At 36.8% G+C, this 22,769-nt stretch overlaps 1 protein-coding gene and 1 long non-coding RNA gene across 2 annotated transcripts; one reads left to right on the forward strand and one right to left on the reverse strand.

Annotated features, from left to right (window-relative positions):
* Positions 1-985: 985 nt before the first annotated feature.
* LOC112644849 (alcohol dehydrogenase E chain) lies at positions 986-17,340 on the reverse strand. The gene is made up of 9 exons (XM_025423579.3): positions 17,098-17,340; positions 13,344-13,445; positions 12,731-12,869; positions 12,244-12,331; positions 11,926-12,145; positions 9,717-9,977; positions 7,804-7,939; positions 7,059-7,197; positions 986-3,673 (listed from the first exon to the last, which is right to left on the reverse strand). Exons 1-9 carry the CDS (start codon positions 17,113-17,115, stop codon positions 3,649-3,651), a joined length of 1,128 nt encoding a protein of 375 aa, XP_025279364.3. The 5' UTR covers positions 17,116-17,340; the 3' UTR covers positions 986-3,648.
* LOC118353117 (uncharacterized) lies at positions 11,136-21,192 on the forward strand. Its single transcript, XR_004811381.2, has 3 exons — positions 11,136-12,097; positions 17,135-17,201; positions 19,377-21,192. It is a non-coding gene; the product is annotated as an uncharacterized LOC118353117 (long non-coding RNA).
* The last annotated feature ends 1,577 nt before the right edge of the window (positions 21,193-22,769 follow it).

Genomic DNA, 22,769 nt, shown 5'->3' on the forward strand with positions numbered 1-22,769 from the left:
TCCTTCATCTTGACTAAGGTTTTTGCGGCTGGCTAAAAGTGAATGCAAGGAACAGACATTCACAGTTATATATATATTTTAAAGTAGACCAGTAAATATGGACATTTTTGGTTTTAGAGTCAAAATTTTCATTGCTGGAGACCAGCAGGACACCATGACTAGGGTACACCATTATAGGCTTATCAGGATACCAGCCACTCCATTTTTATACTTTGATTTCAACCTGCCTCCTTTCCCACCAGTGCCAGCCCGGTGCTGGCTACAGAATATACCTACCCTCAGCTTCCCCACAGACACCCCATGGAGGACTGTGTCATTCGGAGTATACTGACATGCCCACTTCTCTCCCACTCCTCCCTTGCTATCTGTAACCTGAGAGGAAGGAGAGATTGGAGGTGAATACAGGCCTCTGGGCAACCAGTAGGATTTTATGCTTACTTTTGTGATGTGTGCATTTAGAATCATACCTTCTTTCTCTGATCTTTCATTAGCAGCACAGGCATAAAACATTGGTGCACTGAGTAACATGGGCCCCATAGCATTTCAGGGTGTTTTCTTAGGGCCATTCTGAACATTGCCTTGACCCTAAATATCTTCTTCCGCCTCTTTGACAAAACAATTAAACTATGCCCTATTTGCCATGTCACTCCACAGTTGATAGAGCCCTATTACTAACATCATATTGTCTAATCTTTGTGAAGCTGTATATGCCTAGTAATTTTTTTTAAAGATTTATTGGTCCATTACTTTAACTGAGGTAAAGAAACCTTTTAAAATTTACAATAGTTTGTCAAGTAATATAAATTCTTTTGTTTACTTCAAAATGTAATACTCATCTCATTGTAAACAATGGACAGAATTTTTTTGTACACAAATATATGGAAAAAAGTAGACAAAAAGCCCTCATGCCAGCATCAAAAAATGCAACAAAACCTTTGTTTTTTCTTTTTACAATTTCTGAACTCCATAACAAAGAAAAAAAGGCTGAATTTTTCCCCCAAGTTTTTATTTAAATTTCAGTTAGTTATCATACAGTGTAATATTAGTTTCAGGTGTAGAATGAAAAAGTTTGGTAGCTCCATGAAACAAAGACTTTGATCTGTAAATAAATCACTTTCTGATTTACACATATACCTGAGCACTTTTTTTTATGGCTTTTGATGTGGCTTGCTGGCAGCATGAAGAGAAGAGAACACATGTACATGGAAACTTTATCAGTATCTGTTTTTTTCTTTTAAAATTTTAAAGGTAAAGATTGATTTCTAAAAATAAGAAATACAGTCCATAATTTGAGCATGGCTTAAGTAAAAGTTTTTAATCTCTTTTTCAGTAGTTAAAAAGTTAGTTTGCTAGCAATTTATTTCATGGGAATGAATATATCAGATGTACCTCACACAGACAGTAGGGGGCAGGCACACAGAAGTACAATGGACAGGCTGACTACTGGACAGGACTAAGACCTCAGGGGTGTCCAGGCGAGTGGTGCTGATTGTTAAGAGTTGCTGGTTTGTTCAGCAAAAGCCCAGCTGACACAGGCATCATTGTATCACACTGATTCACATTTTGGTTGCCATCTACTTTCCCCTCCCCATTTCTACATTGGTGAAAAGGCAATCCCCCTTTTCTCCTTTCACTATCATTGTGACTGTAGGGTTGGTCTGAGACTGTGAACCATCTGTCAGATAGGGGTGTTGACAGGTATTGTCTTCTCTGCCTTGGTCTGCAGGTAACCCAGAATCACCTGGTGAGAGTGTGGCACTGCTGGGCAAAGTACATGTGTAATACTGAATCATTGGTTTTAATAGTAAAGGCTCAGTTACGATGGACCAAATTATGTGAGTCAGCATATAGGTTTTAGGTTTTTGGCATTTCAACCTATGGAGAACCTCCTTCTGAAGCATGCTGCTCTGAGGCCCCTGCAGTATCTTTCAAAAGGCTGTTCTGCAGAACTGGCACGAACCTTTAATATGTCATAGCTAGAATTCTTTGTATCTGTATGATCTGTCAGTGCTGACGCCATATATCCTCTACAATCAAAAGTGTGCCCAAGGCACTAAATTAATCTTTTACATTTTAAAACAACAACAAAAAGTTTTTGTGGTCCTGTGTTTAGAGTAATTCTTTAAAACAAAGGATGAAGTGGGCTCAGAGAAGTTGAGTAACTCTTCCTGAAGGTCACCATTAAGTGATAGATCATTAGCCACTTGCTCTAAGTCCAAAGTCCTTTCCACAATATCAACAAATTGTAGACACAGAAACAACACTTTTGGAGAGAGACAAAATCCCTTAAAGAAATAAGCCTTTTATGTACATTTAGAGATGAAGCTTAAAATGCAAATCTTCCCTTGAGAGTGGGAAAGCATGAGCAAATGAGTACCATATGCTCTTATTTATTCAAAAAATTAAATTAATTTCAGGATTATAGATTTAAGACATGGTAGTTAATAGAGAAGTTCTAGATTAAAAATGCACATCTGTATATGCATATATGTTTCCTCAGAAAATATATTGTTTTGGATGTTTGTCCATTTCTTAGTTACCCATTTACATATTGTGTGCACAGTTACTTTAGTACAATCCCTACACTTCAAGTCACCATATTATTTTTTAATTATTTTATGACTCAATTTTCAATTAATTATAATAATTAACTAAATATTTAGTTTTCATTAATTATAATAATTAATTTTCAATTAATTATAATAATTAACTAAATATTTAGCCAATAAAGCACAAAAAATTACAGATTTTTGAATATGGTTCCAGGAATAGTTCAGTTTTCACACTTAATATCTGAATCTCATATTTATCACATGTAGCATGAAACTACTTCTGTTTAAAAGAATATATTCACTGCAAACAGTATGAAAAAAAGCAGTAAGTGTACTTCCCTCTGTCATATAAAGATGTGACATTTCCCTAAAAAATTTCTTGCACTTAAAAATATAGTTAATAATATGGTAATAACTGTGAATGGTGACAGATGGTAGATTTATCGTGATTATCACTTCATAATTCCATAAATGTTGAATCACTATGTCGTACATCTGAAACTAATATAAGATTGTGTGTCAGCTACACTTCAATTTTTTTTAAAAATGAAATTCCCTGTATATAGAAGTTCTAGATCTTCTCTACTTGTAAATCTAAGTGTATCCTTTCTCAGACAATAGCTTCCCCTTGGGCTTTGGTACATTTCATATAAAGAAAAATACAGACAGTGGAAATAGACATAGTAGAGTTCAAGTGCAGTAGCTCATCATGTGTATGTTGGCGGGCAAGTATAATGGGGACCTCCTCCCCTGGGTTTCAGTGACTAAGGGTGGCAAGGGTACAAAAAGTGCAAGAAGTCAAGGAAATACAGACTTTTCCCTCAATGAGAAAGATGCCATAAATCAACATGAGAAGAATGATTAAGAAAGAAAGTTTTCTGGACTCAACTCTGCAGCTAACGGTGCATTTAGCTCTCACTTGAATTTTCAACATTGGCTTAAAAAAAGGATTTCACATCAGTTTTTGTTTCTTTTGGAAAGCACCCATGTATGATTAATTGATTGCATTTCTGAAGAACAGAATTGATGTTTGGTTCACTTTTCCAGGAGGTGCTGGAGCCAAAAGACTACTGCTAGTGAAGGCATTTGTAAGGTCTCAGAAGGTTAGGACGGTACGAATGCTGTAAAAGGAAATAAAAGATTATTAATTGTTTTAATGTTCAGATAACCCACACTCTTCCATGTTGAGAGTCCAAGGAGCATTCAATGTGTCTCAGTGAAAAGCTGTCTGTGGTTCCTAATACTTCATTCCGATCCCTACACATACAAGTAAGGTAGTAGGGTGGGTCCTTTATTGCTGGTTCTTTCTTGGGTTTTCTTCAGTGTTAAGCTCAATAACATCCTGAATATGACTGTCATTTAGGCTTCATTGTATATTAACATCCTAAAAAAAATCACTTTTGAGAGCAGGTATATCTGGCATAATAATACAAAACAACAGTGGGTAATGACATGTAATAAATTCTTGCTATTTGTCACATACTTTGTAGATGCTTTTTGTACATTTTATCATTTAAACCTCACCTAAAACAACCATGCTATGAAGCAGGTCCTAATATTTCCATTTTAGAGATTAAAAATACTGAGAGAGAGATTTATAACTTTTCTAAGTCACATATCTTGTGTGGGATGTTGAGATATAAACCTAAATATAAAGTTGCACAAATGACAAAATGATAGAAACTTGCCTGAAGGCACCATAATGTAATAAAGACCATCTTGAAGGTTTACTAGAGCTTTGATAAAGAAATGTTGAAGGATTCTTCGAAATAGATAATAAAACTGATTTGTATTCAGATATTTCATTCTTGTGGAGATCAGAAATATAATATTTACATTGGAACTACTGTCCTTCCTAAAAACTATCTTCTGATGGATATATACTTTTAGAAAAAGATGGTCTTTGTGCCTTAAAAAATTATATATATATATATATATATTCTTATAGTTAATAGGGGAAATATATATAATTTTGGAAACTGAAAGATAGTGGTGAAGAAGAAAGTAAAAATCACTTGTAATATCATGCCTAGAAATAGTGTTAATATTTTCTTGAATTTTGATCATTTTTTCTAGACATATGTCAGTTTTTTACTGCTTATATTGAAAACTTGTGGTCATATTATATTTATAAATTTGTATTCCTAATCCTGTGGCCTCAAATTACAATTTGAGAATTTCTTAATTTAATGAAGTAACTTCTTTTTAATGGCTTTATTACTTTCTAGTACATGGTTGGAATTTATGTAACCACCCCTTTAATGTTGGACTTTTAGTGTGTTTCCAAGTTTTGATATCATAGACAACAGATGAGGTGCTTAAATAAATGTGTATTTGCATCTCTGATTATTTCTGTAGAATAGCTTCCTAGAAATGGAATTGCTGGGACAAAGGAGCTAAGCTTTTTTAAAGGTTTTTTTTTTTTTTTTTAAGATTTTATTTACTTATTCATGAGAGACATAGAGAGAGAGAGAGGCAGAGACACAGGCAGAGGGAGAAGCAGGCTCACCTCAAGGAGCCCGACGTGGGACTCGATCCCGGGTCTCCAGGATCACGCCCCGGGCCAAAGGCAGGCGCCAAACCACTGAGCCACCCAGGCACCCCTTTTAAAGGTTTCTGACCCAAATTGCTTTCCAGAAAGGGTGTAATCTGGTGCTCTCCTTTCTCAATAAGATTTGTCAGGCTGCCCAGTATAATATGTAATGTGTGAGAGTGGTTAAGAAATTCTGTTTACAGTTGAAAGTCTCATGAGAGGTGTGAGATAGTAGAAAAAGCATGGGCGATGCAACTAGACGGTGGGAGTTAGCTCAAACTGCCTATTACAACTTGTGCCTCGTGTAAATGTGGATGACAAAATTCTCTTTTTTAGGTGCTGATTATACTTAAATGTTACAGGTAGGAAATAGAATTGGCTTATTTTCCTAATCTTCAAAGAAAATGTAAGACTTCAGTGTTTAAAAGAGCATTCCCCTTTACCATACAGGCATACCTCATTCTGTTGCTCCTTGCAGACACTGCGTTTTTTACAGATTGAAAGTCTGTGGCAACCCTGTGCTGAGCAAGTCTGCCGGTACTATTTTTCCAACAGCTTTTGCTCAGTTCCTGTCTCTGTGTCACATTTTGGTAATTCTTACATTTCAAACCTTTTCATTGTTGTTATATTTGTTATGGTGGTCTGTGATCAGTGATCTTTGATGTTATTATATAATTGGTTTGGGGCTACCACGAATGCACTCATACAAGACAATGAACTTAATCCATAAATAATCCATGTATTCTGATTGCCACCAGCCATTCCTCTGTCTCTCTCTGTCTTTCCTGGGCCTCTCTGTTGCTTGAGACACACCAATATTGAAATTAGGTCAATTAATAACACTACAGTGGTCTCTAAAGTGTTCTAGTGAAAGGAAGAATCAATTGATGTCACAAACTTCATTACTGCCTTATTTTAAGAAATTGCCCCAGTCACCCCAAACTTCAGCAACCTCCACCCTGATCAGTCAGCAGCCAGCAACGCTGAGGCAAGACTCTCCACCAGCAAAAAGATTTCTGATGAATGAAAATGCAGATGATGGGTTAACATTTTTTAGCAACACAATATTTTTTCATTAAGGTATGTATATGTTTTTAGATATAACACAATTGTACACTTACTAGATTACAATATAGTATAAAAATAACTCTTATATCCACTAGGAAAGCAAAACTTCCTTTGACTCCCTTTACTGCAATATTTGCTTTATTGCAGTGGTCTGGAACTGAACCTACAATATCTCTAAGGTATGCCTATAATTTTTATTTGTGAAAAGTCTTTGTAAATGGGAAAAATAAATAACAATAGCATTTTTAATTAGAAAATTAGTGATATTTGGGGGTGCCTGGGTGGCTCAGGTTTAAGTGTCCAACTGTTGGTTTGGACTTAGGTCATTATCTCATGGGTGGTAAGATGGAGCCCCACGTGGGGCTCTGCACTCAGTGGGATTCTGCTTGAACAGTCTCTCTGCCCCTCCCCCCACTCATGTGCTTGCACTCTCTCTTTCACAAATAAATCTTTTTAAAAAATTAATGTTATCTGTATAGAAAAAAAAATCTCAAGGTAGCTCCACCTTCTTCCATAATGAGTAAGTTCTTATATAATTTAAATTCACAGCCATTAATAGTCAACCTTTTTAGGTGGCCAGGCAGGGCTGCAGTGACTCCAGGTTCTAATTAAGACTGTGTGGCTCTGATTCTTTTTCCTTGCAATGGTGACTGTTCTCTTGTAAATAAAGCTAAGTGGCTCTGATTATTCAGATTCATTGCAACCAAGATAATTTGGCTTCAGTAGAACAGGAAGTGCAAAGCAAAACTACTGTTTTAGTTTGTCACAACGTGATCTTAATGTTCTACATCCAAAGACTGAACTAATAATGGAGAAAGAAGGCACTCTGGTGTTTTTATTTTGTTTTCATTCTTCCACCATTTTTCTCTATTGGCCAATCCTTACCATAAAAAATTAATATCTACCTCTTTCCAGAGCGAAGCAGGTCAAATCCTTCATTTATTTTTTCAAAAGGTAAAACGTGGGTTATTAATGACTCCAGCGGAAACTTCTTAGCCATAAAATCAGCCACAAGTTTGGGGACAGAATCTTTACTCTTAAAGCCTGAAAAGAAAGTGACATCATTGTAAGATTCAGCCATGGGTAAGGGGGGAATTGGAGAGGAGACTTTCCAAGCAGAATTAAAATGAGTTTATAGAAAGTACTACATCCCACAGACTACTACTACTGAGGTTAATAAGAGATAGTGTTGCAATATCCTTTTGCCTTTGGTTAGACTTTTTAAAAATTCACCTATATAAACCAGGGTCCTTAATTATTAGCTCTCAGAGAAGTTATACTATGGGTGGTTATTCCCAAAGCCAAGGAGAAAACTTAGCAATTGCCTAAATTTAGGTGATGAAAGCACACATAAATGACTGCTATAGATTTCCTGGGTCCTGTGAGGTATTTTAGTGCCTTGTGCAGTCATGGATATAAAAGAAGGGTACTGAAATATTCTAGTTAGTTTTTGGGAAAATCAAAAAGTGTGTTTTGGGAGCTTCTGTGTGCCAGATCCATATTTAGTTGATTTGGAGCCTATAACTACAAAGGGATTTTTTAATTTCCTTTTAACTTGGTTGCTTTTTAAAACCTGACTTTGTCACTTATAAAAGGAGAGAACTCCTGAGGTTAATAATAAGAATTCAGTCATCAAGCCTAACTACCTACCACCAAAAATTGCTCCTTTCCAGCTACGTCCAGTCAATAGCAACATGGGGTTCATAGAGAGACTTTGTGAATTAGGAGGTACTCCTACAATAACGCTTACACCATATGACTCTTGACAGCAGGACAAGGCAGCCACCTAGAATAAGATTAATAGCATTATTAAAGTGAATTTTCTGATAGTCTCGTCAATGATGCACAGTATCACGTAATACTGATTTAGCTAGATCATGAATGTGTGGGAAGAGATTACGTTTTTTGCTTCTTCATTCCGCATTGTGTGTAGGTGATTTTAGGAAATACCTAGAAAATACTTTTTTCAGTAAAAACAGATGAATAAATTGTATATGTTTAATTTTTCCTTATAAAATAATAGAGGTGAACATCATTACAAACATATCTATATAAAGTCTGATTCCTCAAATAAAAGTAGTGTTTTGTCATCACATGGCTCTTAGGCAGTCAATGAGTTTGATTAAGTCATTTTTCCTTTATTTATCAAGTACCTATTTTGAACCCAGTACTTTGAGCCATGTGTTTTGTTGGCAGACAAGATAATAAGGTCATTTATATAATCAAAATTGGTCTCTTGTCCACTTGATGGTCTCCTGGAACTTCAAAAGAAAGGCTTCCCCTTCCAGTCAAGTTTTTAAACATGTTCCATAGTAAGAGAATTATTGAGGACCTGCCCCCCACCCCCGCAATATATAATGATTAATCGTTTGATTTTGGAGTATGATGTATAGAAGACCAGGTAACCTTAGAACATGTGGCTGTTGGATATTTGGTATCTTCAGGTGAAGTAACAATCCAATTTCACAGAAGAAAATCAAGGGAAAACAGGAGAAAAAGGGCATAGCAGAAATGCTACCACTTGGATAAAGTTGAATTCTCTTGGAACCATCTGAAGTTGGCATATTGTCCCAAGTCAAGGCCACAAAGAGCTTTACTTGTAGGGTGGTGCTCCCTATTACCAATACTGCTGAGACTTACTGGAGAACCTCAAAAGGTTGGTTTGTGGGGACTTTTTCAGTAGGATTCTAGAAAATCCTGATTAGGTAGAATATAACTGGAGATGTGTTCCTCATTGCAGTTGATGATACTAATAATTATTTGAAAGTAATGTTATATATGTTCCAAAGATGATGTAAATACTGAAAGATATCAGAACTAGTACTGCATATCAATAACTCTAGTTAATATCTATTGAGTTTACTATCTGACAGGTGGCTCGTGCTAAGTATTTTATATACATTAGCTCATAATTTATAAACAGTCCTATGAGATATGTATCTCTTAAAATTTTTTTGGTGGAAAAGTTTGTTGACTTTCTAAAGTATTCAGCCCAACACATAGATATTGGGTGCTTACTATGTGCCAGGCACTGTGCTGTATGTTGTGGCAAAATGAGGCAGTGTGGTAAATGGTAAAATACAATATTTTTGTTAATAAAATGATGCTGGTCTAAAATTGGCCATTATTCCTTCTGGCCAAAGTATGATATATTAAAAAAAACCCAAATTTATTAAAATATAAAAAATTTTCAAACCACTTTATTAAGAGTGTGGGGGAAAATATCAAACTTGCTAATTTGAAAACAGAATTTGTATTGTCTATATTTATTTGAGCTTGAATTCTCTTACTAAAAATTAACAAAGTAAATTTATAATGGCTTAATTAAAAAAAAGACCCTCTTCTCTAAAGGGGAAATATTACTTGAGGCAGATTTGCTTAGCTGGTAGAATTAAAGATTTCTTATAGTAATAAACTGAATATCCTAGGTAACCAACAAGAGATGGAAAATCACCATTCATAGTTTTAAAAATATTATTTATATACAATATTTATATTCTGCTGCCTAAAAGTACACTCTGGAATGTAGAAGCATATATCTCAGGGCATTTCATATTACATACCATAGTGTCAAGCCGCCCAATGACTTCAAATGAAAAATCCACACTGCCACCACTTATTTCCTTCAGCACCTCCTGGATTGGTTCCTTGTAGTCCTGAGGGCTAATGCACTCAGTGGCACCCACCTCTTTGGCCTTTGCAAACTTGTCTTTGTTGATGTCCACCCCAATAATCCTGGCTGCTCCGGCTGCTTTACAGCCCATGATAACAGACAGGCCGACTCCTCCAAGGCCAAACACGGCACAGGTGGAGCCTGGGGTGACCTGTGTTTTCAGAAAATGCAAAAAGGGGTTAAATAATGATTACTAGAAGTGCCTAAGTTGCATAAAGTGCCATGCCTTGTCCGTTATGAGGAGCTATTCATACTCTTACGTCCAACCTTCTGTCAAATCTCTTTTGGCTTTAGTTGTTTAAACTAAGGGGATGAACTAGATGAGTGGTTCTCAAACTCTGCTGAACATTAGACTCACCTGAGGAGCTTTAAAACATCTCAATGCCCAGGTCACAGCTCATAACCAATTCCATCAGAATCTCTGCAGGTGCGATCTAGTTCCCAGGGGACTCCAATGGGAAGCCCAGGCTGGAAGCCAGTGGATTAGGTGATCTTTAAGCTCTAAATTCTAGTAACTCCCATCTTGCAAAAAAATCTAGTAGCTCAAATCCATTGACAGTCAGTTTTAGTATTTCACACACAGAAATGCAAGTTTTGGGAAATGAAATAATAAGTGGAAAAGATGATTCTGGGATACTGAAAAATAATCCAAACCCTCAACAATTAACTCTTTCATTCATTACTTTCAGTATCATGACTGGTATCACGAGACCAGAAATTAGCTGTGAAATAGAAAAGTTATCCTTAGCTTAGAGGAGAGTCTAAGAACAGGGGAAATTTAACAGATAATTAAGATAATACAGCTTGAGACCTCTGTGATCTTAGTGTGTTGTTACCCTTGCTTTTAAGAATATACTAATAAACAATAGTGCAATGAAAAATTGCGTCTGTATTTAAAAATGGTTGAGATTAATTATTATGAGTATCCTCAGCTTCTGCTCTATGTAGACTGAATTAGACCATCTTCTCAAACAGATGGTGTAATTTCACAAGGAACTTAGTGCTAGAGCCACAGAAAATTTGGAAAACACGTGCTCTCAATTGCTTAAACTGGCTAGGGAGGGTTTAGTAAACTAGACTGCTATAGTCTGCAGTCAGTGTGGGAAAAATATTTCTCCTGTCCCAAGTGATCATTCTATGGGATATAATAACACTTTTGACCTTACTTAGAAAAATTTGAGACCTGTGATTGTGATTTAAAGGTGAAGATAATTATGTATCATGGTTTAAGATTCAGCAGGAGTTTAAGAAATAGGCTAGTTGTAGCTCCCATACGCACCAGCTGTGAGATTTTGGGCAGTAGCTTTATGTCTCTCGGCCTCCATTTCATAAAATGAATGGATATTGCTAGATTTCCAGTATTTTGGGAAGAGAGGCCTTTAAAGAACTTCTCTTTAAAAATCTGCCTCGTGTGTATGTGTGTGTGTGTGTGTGTGTGTGTGTGTGTGTTCATGGCAGGAGATGAGATGTATCAGTGAAATCCCCTAATGATTGGAATAGATGCAAAATGCATTATTGAAGTGTAATTACTTCTCTTAATGGGATCCACAGAGTGGGTGGGTTGGTGACTTTTGGTTTGGAAGTGTATCAGATAAGGCTTTGAATCTACTTTTGATCCTAGTTTTGGGAGTAGAGGATCCATGACTAGGTGCTCCTCAGAGGTGGTCCCTTCATTTCAGTTACTTTTGTTGCCTCAAAAGCTAGCTGAACCTACGATACCTGATGCATGTTGGTGCTAACAGTACAATTACTAAATGAACTCCTAGCTCTAAAATTTAGTAGTCACATAAAGAACAAATATAGAAAATAATTGTTGAAAATTATATCTTTACTTTTTCTTAACTAAGCATTAGTCACTTTTTCATCCATGATAAACAGATAAATTTTCTAGGATATGCTCTTAAATCCCTTCTGAGGCCGTTTTCCACTCATAACTGATACTCTAAATTTTGTAGAGCTTTTCAGTGTTATTGTGGTAATGGGGGAAAGCTACCAATAAATCTATGAAGAATGATCTCTGATTATTGTGAGAAATTGCTCTCCTTTCAGCTCCTGACAGTCCGAAGGTAACCAGTTTTGTCATTCATCGCCATTCCTACCTTGGCAACGTTGACTGCAGACCCATAACCAGTAGAAAAACCACAGCCAATGAGACAGACTTTCTCCAGTGGTGAGGCTGCATCGATCTTGGCCACTGAAAACTCATCCACCACCGTATACTGGGAGAAGGTGCTGATGCCAAGGAAATGGTAGATGGGCTTCCCTCTGCAGGTGAACCTGATAGTATCATCTTGCAAGGTCCCCCGAGGTTTGCTCAGACTGACCAGTATAACACAGAGAGACACACAGGGCATGAGACAGGAACATAGATCATGTGCAAAACCATTGGCTGTATGAGGAGAGTATCAGAAACTTACTCATTTTTCACACAGAGGTTGCCTTGCGGGTGTTTACAAACATTGCATTTTCCACACTGGGGAGTAAAGAGTGGAATGACTTTGTCACCTGGAGGGTATAAAACAAATTCTTAAATCAGCACAGAACAGTTTCCATACCCCGATTTGGAGGCTCAGGACATAAACTTAATTTTTCTTATTTTGTCTCCTTGGACCTGATGAAGATAGTACTCAGGAAATTGGAAATAGAAATTATTTGTTTATGAACTTTGGCAGGCTCTGCATTTCTCAATCCTTACATGTCTCCAGGATCTAACCTGGTGCCTGGCGTCTGGTAGATAATCAGTAGGCACTTGCTAAAGGAGAGAATTTATGACTGCATGAATGCATACATGTCTGAGTCCAGCAGGGAGGGAAGAAAGGAGGAAGACCTTCTGCAAGGTCTTTCCAGGCTAGAAGATCTTGGGGTTCTGAACTGAGGCAGATTCCCTAAGTATCAATTCTGTACCTGGTTTTACTGTAGTCACTCCTTCTCCAATGCTTTCCACAATGCCGGCGGCCTCATGGCCTAAGATTATGGGGAGAGGCACAACAAGCGCTCCAGTAACCACGTGATCATCAGAGCGACAGATTCCTGAGGCCACCATCTACACAGTAAAGCGAGGATGATTAGATTTAGAAAAAGATTAGGAACCTTTCCTGTTCCTCATCAAACAATTTGGAATAGTCTGTGAAATAACTGTTTCTGAAATACTTAAGTCTTATTGTGTCCTTTTTTTTATAGAAGTAGACATTCAGATCAGAACTAAGAAAATTATCACACGTTCTATCATCTAATGCTAGTTGATTTTCAGATCTTGATGAATATCCCTTTGAATTTTTTCCCTGTACAAACACTTAAGTTCTTTTTTATTTTATTAGGATTATACCATATATACTCTGGTTCCTTTTTAAAAATGTAATGATTTGTATTTATATCTCTCCTTGACAATGAATATAATCCCACTATTTGGATCACCATATAAAAAGTTCCTCTTAAATGGATTTTTGCTTATTTTCATTTCTACTATTTTCTGAATTTTTTAAACCTAAAACTAAATAGAAATGGAAAAATGTTTCACCTTAATACGAACTTCATGGGCCTTAGGGGGTGCGACCTCCACCTCTTCAATGGAAAAGGGTTTCTTTAACTCCCATAGCACAGCTGCTTTGCATTTGATTACCTGGAAATTGAAGAGAAAGATGATACCAGTTTTAAAGTCAGGGATGGTGACTTTTATTTTTTTATGTGCAACATCTAGCCCCATGTCTGGAACCTAACAGGGTTCTATAGAAATGAAGAACCTCTGACTTACAAAGAGAATAAAAATACCTTTTTAAAAAAACAGGCAAAGCAATAACGTAAGAGAAACAGAATTAACTATAATGAGACATTGAGATAAAATGGAATATATTCTTTGAGGCCACCTTTATGATTTTTTACTCCAAGCGTTGTTTCTTCCTGATATATATATTTAAAGGTTTTATTTATTTATTCATGTGAGACACAGAGACATAGGCAGAGGGAGAAGCTCCCCGCGGAGAGCCCAATGTGGTACTCTGCGGGACTCAATCCCAGACCCCTGAGATCATACCCTCAGCCAAAGGTAGATGCTCAACCACTGAGCACCCACGTGACCCTTCCTGATATTTCTTTTCTTTCTTTCTTTCTTTTTTTAAGATTTTACTATTCATGAGAGAGGGTTGGGGGGCACAGAGGGAGAAGCAGGCTCCATGCAGGGAGCCCGACGTGGGACTCGATCCCAGGTCTCCAGGATCACACCCTGGGCTGAAGGTGGCGCTAAACCGCTGAGCCACTGGGGCCGCCCCATATTTCTTAATGTTCTCCTTAAATGGGTTGTTAACCCACAACTGTTGGCTGGTGCATGAAGTTCGAAATCGATGTGATTTCGCTGATTGCCGACAGATGTAGTGCTCTTCGCCAAATCTGTTGCCCTTTTGCTCAAGTCTCTGCTGAAGCCCAAACTATCTGACTTTATGATTACCTTTGCACATTTGCTTAGGCTGCCTTCTCTTTCTCTAGTTGCCTGTTCTCTTCCTTTGACTTTGTCTTGCCTACTGCTTACGTGTGCTACTTGTTTGCATCACTCATTTGACAGCTGTGGTAGTGCTGTTTTGTCATCTAATTTATGTGCAGAAATTCCTTCTAGATTAGATTTGCAACACAAACTGCAGAGGTTACAGCCGTATACACCTGCTCACACAAACCCACAGATCCATGTATATATTGAAAAATGCGAGAAAGATGTGCTTGAATTTCTGGCTAGCTTACCCCCGGAGGTTCTTAAAAATAAAAGTTGAAAACGTTTTTAGTGCTCACGAATGCAATAATAAAACTTGTCTTCCTTGTTGCAAAGCTTGTACAGTTAAGGGAGGTTTTTCCTAGAAAGAGTTAACATAATTGCAAATATGATAAAAATTTTCCAATAGAGATTTAGCCTTTTGACAGTTTATTTTCATTATTTATGTCAAATCCTCCTACTTTGCAAGGTTTTTGCTATGGTCAATCCCACAAAAATGTGAAAATTCTTGGAAATAATACACTAATGGTAGATAGGTCCTAATTATAGGGTTCTATTCTTCGGCAAATTACATGCTTGATCTTTAAACCTCAGAATGATGCTACCAGGTCAGTATTATTGAATTACTGGTTTTATTTTACAGAAGAAGACTGAGGCTTGATTGTAATTGACTGAGTAATTTTCTCAAAGTCACAAAGCTGACTGTCCAGAGAATAAGATCAATCCAATTTAAGAAAAAAATTGTCCAACTTAATTTTTTTTACTACCTTATGGTAATGAAAGATTAACAAAGATTAAATAATAATAACATCAACAATAATGGCAGTGACTAAGATTTATTGAATTATTTCTGTATATCCAGGCACTATTCTAAGTGCTTAACAGCATTAATTTATTAAATTCTCACCACCACCTTATAAAATAGATATCATTATTGCCACTTAGCTTCTGAGGGAATATAATGCAGGAGGGCAAACATAAATGGTGTTATCACAAAGCAAAAAGTGATTGATGTTGCATCGAAGGGGGTGGACTGTTTTCTTAAATATATTTGGCTTACACTTTCAGACCTTCTTCTTTTAAGCTGAGTTTTGGCATTTTTAATTTTCCTTTTTCCTAACTGTTCTTCATTTCCTAACTGTTCTTCATTACATTGAAATGTAATGCCATTGTAAAGGCTAACTAGTAATGAGTGAAAATAAAGAGAATTGGAATGAGAAAACTGGTAGTTGGCAACCCGTGCAATTTCCAAGCAATCCTGCTGATTAGTAGTGTTGTGTCACAGTGTGTGCAGAAACCTCAGAATCGTTAAGTTATAGCAAGATAGTATATTGTGTGATCCACTCCTAACCTAATACATGTACTAGAAACAGTTGCACAGGCTTTTATAATTGAGCAGTTAAACAACATGAATTGCTTATATTGAAGGACCACATGCATTTCTTTGCCCCTGAGAGCATATTAAACAAATAAACATGAATCCATGGAAGACTTAGAGTCAGTTATCGACGTTTCCATTGCTAATAAGGGATTCTGACTGTATCACTGTTATTATTATTTTTTTTAAAATGGAAAAGATATTATTCCATAGGATTTCTATGGATTATGGCACAATAAGACCCTTTAAATTCAGAATTTGCATGTTGATGTTGGTTTGCTTAACCTTGGATGATTCTAATGCTTTGAAATCAATATGCCTTTTGTAAGAGATTTCATAGTAGGCTTCAAAGGATAAAGCCCTCTGAATCAAATTCCTCTTATAGAACTTTTGTCAGACATAACTTTCCCATGTTCCAAAAAGATAACACATTTAAATTATGATTTCTTAATATAAAGATAACTTCTTGGGATCCCTGGGTGGTGCAGCGGTTTGGTGCCTGCCTTTGGCCCAGGGCGCGATCCTGGAGACCCGGGATCGAATCCCACGTCGGGCTCCCGGTGCATGGAGCCTGCTTCTCCCTCTGCCTATGTCTCTGCCTCTCTCTCTCTCTCTGTGTGACTATCATATATATATATATAAATTAAAAAAATATTAAAAAAAGATAACTTCTTGATTAAAAACATAGAATTTTATGTTTGCAAATTATTCATGATTGATCATAACTACTGCACATTAATATAGGAAGTAAAGACTATTAGATACAGGTGCTATTCATTCTTGATAAAGATATTTAGGAATAGCCTTTTTTTAAGAAATAGAAATTAAATTTAAAGATCACCCAATTCAACAGGAAAAAACTCCTTTGTTTTTTACAGAAGCTTTGCATAAACCAATTATTAACAAGACAATTTGAAAATTATTTTTTCCTTTTAAATGAACATGCTGAGAGTGCACAAACAGGTGTTTTGTATTATTTCATGAAGGCACTTCTAGTTTCTTGCATGACCTCTCAAGTTACATCATATATTATAGTAAACATTAAATTGCCATTGCTTAACCTCTAATGTTAAATCTAGACAGGAAACTCAGCTGGATGAAGAGCTAAATTTTTTAAGAAAAAGTATTGTGGAACTCATCAAGTATAAATGTATTATAATTTATACTTCAAAATAATCTATCAGAAATATATCCCAGTGCTGTCACAGTCTATAAAATATTCTTAACAGAGGAATAGCCTATTTTTCATTGTAGTTTAGTATAATTGCATATTGAAGCACATAATCTGTGTTGTATTTCAGTAGATATTGTTTCTAACTTAGATGTGAATTTTAAATTATCCATTAATCCTATACCTCTTTTTGTATTATTTAAGAATGTATTTCCAAAGTAAAAAAAAAAAAAGAATTTGCTTACTTTTCCTGCTGTACTCATGGTTCCGTTTTCTTTTCAGGCCAGGAGACTGGTGACTTCTATAGACTGTTTTCTGCTTGAGTACATAAAGCTGATATCTTACACAGGTACTTTGCTTGAGCAACAACCTGTTCCTCTCAGAGCATCTGGGGTCTTTAAGCCACACCCATCAGCTTATTCTTAAACCAAATCAAATCAGAAAGAAAAGAGCAGTGAGCCAGCTTTCAAACCTTGACTTTGTTTGCATATGTCAGTTTCAATTAATATCTTGATTCCGTGAGGTTAAATATTACCCTACAAACAAATTTTAATCTCTTTTTCTTGGATTCTGTATTTCTTCTCTCTCAATCTCACACAGGGTGTTCAGAGCTCTGTTTTCCCATTGTGTGCACTGATCTCCAACTTCTAATCCACAGATTACAGTGAGAACAGAGAAGCAAGGAAATAGCACAAATAATGTAGGACAGAGAGTGTTCTCAAGCCAGAGAACATGTTTGATTTAGCACTCTTTTCACAGCAGGGAAGTCACAGCAAAGGTGCTTATGTCTCTGGCATTTCTGCTCTGTATAATAGAAGTCAGCATTGACCTCGTACCTCCCCATCCCAGGCACTCAGCTGGGCGTGGTGGGTGGCCATGGCATGGATTCAGGTAGACCCTATCCTAACCACCCGTGTGCACTTGGATTTAGTTTTTAACTGTCTTTGGCCTTAGTTTTCTTATCTGTAAAATGAGGATGATGACTAACCTCTGCAAGCAGTTGTCTGAGGAAAACTGAGATAATCGTGTTCAGGGATTAACAGGGAGCCTGAAATAAGAGAACCTTCCTTGAATATTAGCTACTTGCTAAGGTTTCAGTGCTGAGAACCTTACAACTTTCTTTTTGTTCTCCAAGCACCCTCAGGGTTGACTGTTCTTAATATTCCGCATGTCCTCAACATACCTTTTGTGATCTTTCAGCTTTCCAACAATTGTGCAACCAGTTTTCTGAATTAAATCCACTTTGTTTGAAATTCAGTTTTATATTTCCCTAACTAGACACCAATACAATTCCTGGCACCAAGAGTGGTCCTGGAAGCATACTCGCAAGTAAACAAAAATATATACACAGACTGAGTTGATGGTTTTTTAGTGGTTACAACTTGCTGACATAGAAAGCACTGGAACGATTATGTTTAAGGGGATTGAGAAGAAAGCAAAAGATCCAGAATCATCAACAGAGGAGAAGTCAATAGATGACTAATGGGGCCCAGTTGCTCTTTTCTATTATAGTTGAATGGAGGCCTGATCTGCAATGTTTTGTGCACTATCCATGTGCCTTCAAGTAGTTTTCCAGAGCACTTGCAAGATGTTCAAAATTCAGTACCTTTTAAATCCTATATGAACAGTCACTGAAAATGTTATGCTCAGCCACATATTCCTATTTGCACGAGGCTATGAAATTTGTTTTAGAATTTTCATCTATTTTGCATTCTATGAGTCCTAGGATATGACCAACTCTTTCGTCTTCATCATTTTTCTGGTTTTTGATTTTTCATTTTCATTTTTACCAAAATTATATGTGTCTATACATACATAAAATGTTTTCTACAGAGCCTCAGGAGAAGCAGCAGTATTGACTTTCCTACATCTTCCTACATTTACTCCTCCCTAGAAGCCACTGCTTTTGACTTTTGAAACTTACTATTTCGTTCTTTTCTTTCTACATTTCTAAGTATGTCTATATTCGTAACTTGGTTTTTCTTTTTAAGATTTTATTTATTTTTGAGAGAGAGAGAGAGAGAGGCAGAGACACAGGCAGAGGGAGGAGCAGGCTCCATGCAGGGAGGCTGATGTGGGACTCATCCCAGGACTCCAAGATCACGCCCTGGGAGGAAGGCGGCGCTAAACCGCTGAGCCACCCGGGCTGCCCCTTAACTTGGTTTTTCTTTAGACATTTCTATTAATTTCTCATTTTGTACAATGAAAATTTGGGGCAGTCATTGCCACAAAAATTCTCTTCTGCTTCCTAAAAGAGTAACAGAAAAATTTATATTATTAGGACTATATAAATGCTACTTAGAGGTGAGCCACGTAGTTTGCATTTTTTTTCCCTTTACTTAAATAATTCTGTTTTTCCCGAGGATTAAATATTGTTTTTTTTCTTTTTCTTTCTTTTTTTTTTTTTTAAACTAGCTTGGTTTTGTCTTTCTACCTACAACTAATTCAATGCCCAAAGTAGTGGTCTAATTCTCTGCTTAAGGCAAATAGATGCATTAAGTCTCCCACCAATTTTGTCTTTTAGAGAAATCTCTCCTGGAGTCTTCAGCTTGCTCCAGAACGGCCTAGGTGTGCTCTGTATCTGGGGCAATCTGCTGTATTGGACTCCTGTGGCTGCTGTAACAAATTATCACAAACTGGGTGGCTTCAAACTATGGAGGTTTATTTTCCCCCAGTTCTGGAGGCTAAAAATCCAAAGTCAGTATCACTGGGCTGCAGTCAAGGATCAGAAGAAGTTCTAAGAGAAGAGTCCAGTCCTTGCTTTTTCCAGTTTCTGGTGGCTGCCACATTCCCTGGCTTGTGGCCCCAAACTCCAATGTTTTCCTTTCCTGCTCCTTTCTTCCTCTTCCCCCACACTGTCTTGGGGAACTTGTAGCCTGTCCTGTCTCCCCAGTGGTCTGAAATTTTACACTGATCTGTTTTGAGTGGGTGTATTTTTATCCATTTTACTGGCAGTGACTTTAAAAAAAATGAAGATTAACTTTTCAGTTCTAGCAAATTTACTTAAACTGTTTTATTAATACTCTTCCTTCCTTACCCATCCCATTCTGCCTTCTCTGTTCTTTCACTTATTCTGGAACTCTTACTACTCAGATACTGAATGTTTTGATATTCCACTCTCATTTTCTTGCTCAGCCTCCTTTTCCTCTTTTCCATCTCTGTGTTTGTGCTCTGTCCAGTTTCCAAATCTCCTCTGAACATGAAGGCACAGGTGGCATAGTCAGGGTTTGCAGAGCATTGCACAGCCCCACTAGGGATTGGGAGTACTAAGTGCTCAACCTGCCCATTGAGAACTGGCACTTCATCTTTTGTTCCAGGGGTGGGGCAAGAGATGCACTGGAATCGAAGCCTGCAGTGGTGAGCAATAGTGCCCCAGCTCAGAGTGCCCTGCTGGCTCCCAGTGATAAAAAATTTGATTTCTAAGAATAAGAGCTTCTACTTTTGCTAGTTTTCCCCAAATTGTCACCTGTGAAGTTACACATCTTATATTCATGGAAATGGGAACCCTGATTTTTTGCCTACCATGCTTATTAGTCTCCTGAGAAATTGTGAATGATATTTATATGATAATTGATAAGTTCATGGTCCAGTTCAGACCTGTGCCACAGTTATAGCAGATAATAACACATCTCAGTTTGCCAGAGACAATGACTATTGTCCCAGAGTGATTATTAATAGCTTACCACTTGCTTTAAAAAGTGTGCTAGAAAAAAAAAAGTGTGCTAGATCCGATGGTTAGTTATGGGATCACCCTATTTATATTTGCTTGTGAGCCATAGTAGTGGCTGATGGATACCTTGGATAAGACCTGGATTTAGTCAGCTTCAAAAGGCTTCCTTGGAATAAAGCAAACTTCAGAGTTTCAAGAGTTAGAACTTGTTAATTGTTTAACCAGTAGTTCTGATGGTTGTGACCTGTGTCAGTAATATTGTAATAATTCGTTGTAAAGAGTGGCACAGAATATCACTTAGCTAATTTACCATTTTGTGAATAATATAAACTGGTCTAAGATTAGGAAGAGCAGAGGCTAATGTGAGTTTTTAAATTTGAGAGGCTTGTGAGAAAATTACTCTCAGAAGCTGAATTAGAATGAATCAAAGTCTATATTCAATAACTACATAATATTTAAATGTTTAATTTTGTTAGAAAATGATTATTACAAAAACTTGAGTAGTACCTGAAAGATTTGAAGGTGGTGATTATGTTGATGTCGCCAAATTTTGTTTGTATAAAACTTGTAATAACCTGGAAATGGGCCATTGCATAAGAACAAATAGAATTACTGGAATGGGAAAGTGAAAAGTGCAATGGTTATGCTATATCTTTAATAAAATTGGTATTTGAAGAGATCAATGCTCATAAAGATGGACTTGGGTGGTTTTTTTTCTTTTCTCTTTCTCTTTTTTTCTGACTTAAAATCCAGAAGATATTCTGTGTGCTGCTAGCATCAACAACAAAGACATGACTTTTTTATTAAACTGCATGCTAAATGGAAATTTTAGAAAATCTTTGTTTGTACAACTGTGCAAAAGATTGCCCAGGTAAGCTTTTTAAGGCATTTACCTTGTCAGCAAATATAAGAAATTTTCTTTTCAACGAAGGCAAATGAGAGAAAAAGCAAGATCATTCTTGTGGGAGTGTGGTGTTTCTGATTTACTACTCACCTGGAAATCCAGGAATTGTGGTAATCTTGGCAGAATCTAGTGTCAAGGTAGATCACTGTAGTCTCAAAACAGAATTAACATTCGTGTACTTTAATGTTAAAAGTAAGTATCTTCCTGGAATGCCTTGTCTGGAATCTAAGTTGCAGGGAGAGGTAGGGGAAGAATGTTAAAAAACAGCTTCAGGAATACGTATTTCTCCTAAGTCTAAATTCACATCTTGGGAAAATAGAACCTAAAGGGAAGGCTGGTGTGCAGTATATTCTTTTCTCTATGAAAGAGTTCAAAGGCACCCCCACCCCCACCCTACACGCTCAAATAAAAATAGCAGAAAGGGTTTAGAGTTCATGAGCTATTTATGTGACACATAGTTCCTTCTTCTCTTATAGGGACATTTCAAAGATTACAGCACTCAAGCAGTGGGTGATTTCCAAGTCTGAGGGTTCTGGGAACTTTTGAGCAAGTTTTACTTATTTATTTTAAAATTAACTTTATTGATGTCAGCTTTACATACAGAAAAATGCATCCATTCTAAGTATAGACTCAATGAGTCTTGACCTATTTATTGATAGGCCTCTAAATCTACCACAAACAAGATAGGGGACATTTCTATCATCCCCAAAAGTTCCTCCAATGCCCCTTTACAGTCAATCTACCTACATATGCTCAGCCCCAGCCAACCACTGTTGTGCTTTCTGTTGATACAGATTGCCTATCCTATAATTCCATATAAATAAAATCATGCCAGTATACCCTCTTTTGTGTTTAGCTTGTGGTTATCAGTAGCTCATTCCTTTTATTGTTAGACAGTGATCCATGACATGGATTTACCATAATTTGTGTATCCATTTACCAGAGGATGGACATTTCAGTTGTTGCAGTTTGGACCACTATGAAAACAGCCATTGTAAACACTTGTGGACAAGTTCTTTTGTGCACCTATGTTTTCATTTCTTCTGGATAAATATTGAGGAGTACATTTGTTCATCATGTGGCAGGTGGATGTTGAGCTTTATGAAAAATGGCCATGCCATTTGCCAAAGTAGTTGTACCATTTTATACTCCCACAGCCAAAGTATGTAAATTACAGTTGTTCTACATCCTCACCAACACTTGATACTGACAGTCTTTTAAATTTTAGCCAATGTATTGGATATAGTGTTAATTTCAGTGTGGTTTAAATTTGTACTTACTTCAGGGCCACCTGGGTGGCTCAGTTGGTTAAGTGTCCAACTCTTGGTTTTGGTTCAGGTCAT

Source organism: Canis lupus, chromosome 32 (assembly GCF_003254725.2).
Source record: "Canis lupus dingo isolate Sandy chromosome 32, ASM325472v2, whole genome shotgun sequence".
Lineage (NCBI taxonomy): Eukaryota > Metazoa > Chordata > Mammalia > Carnivora > Canidae > Canis > Canis lupus.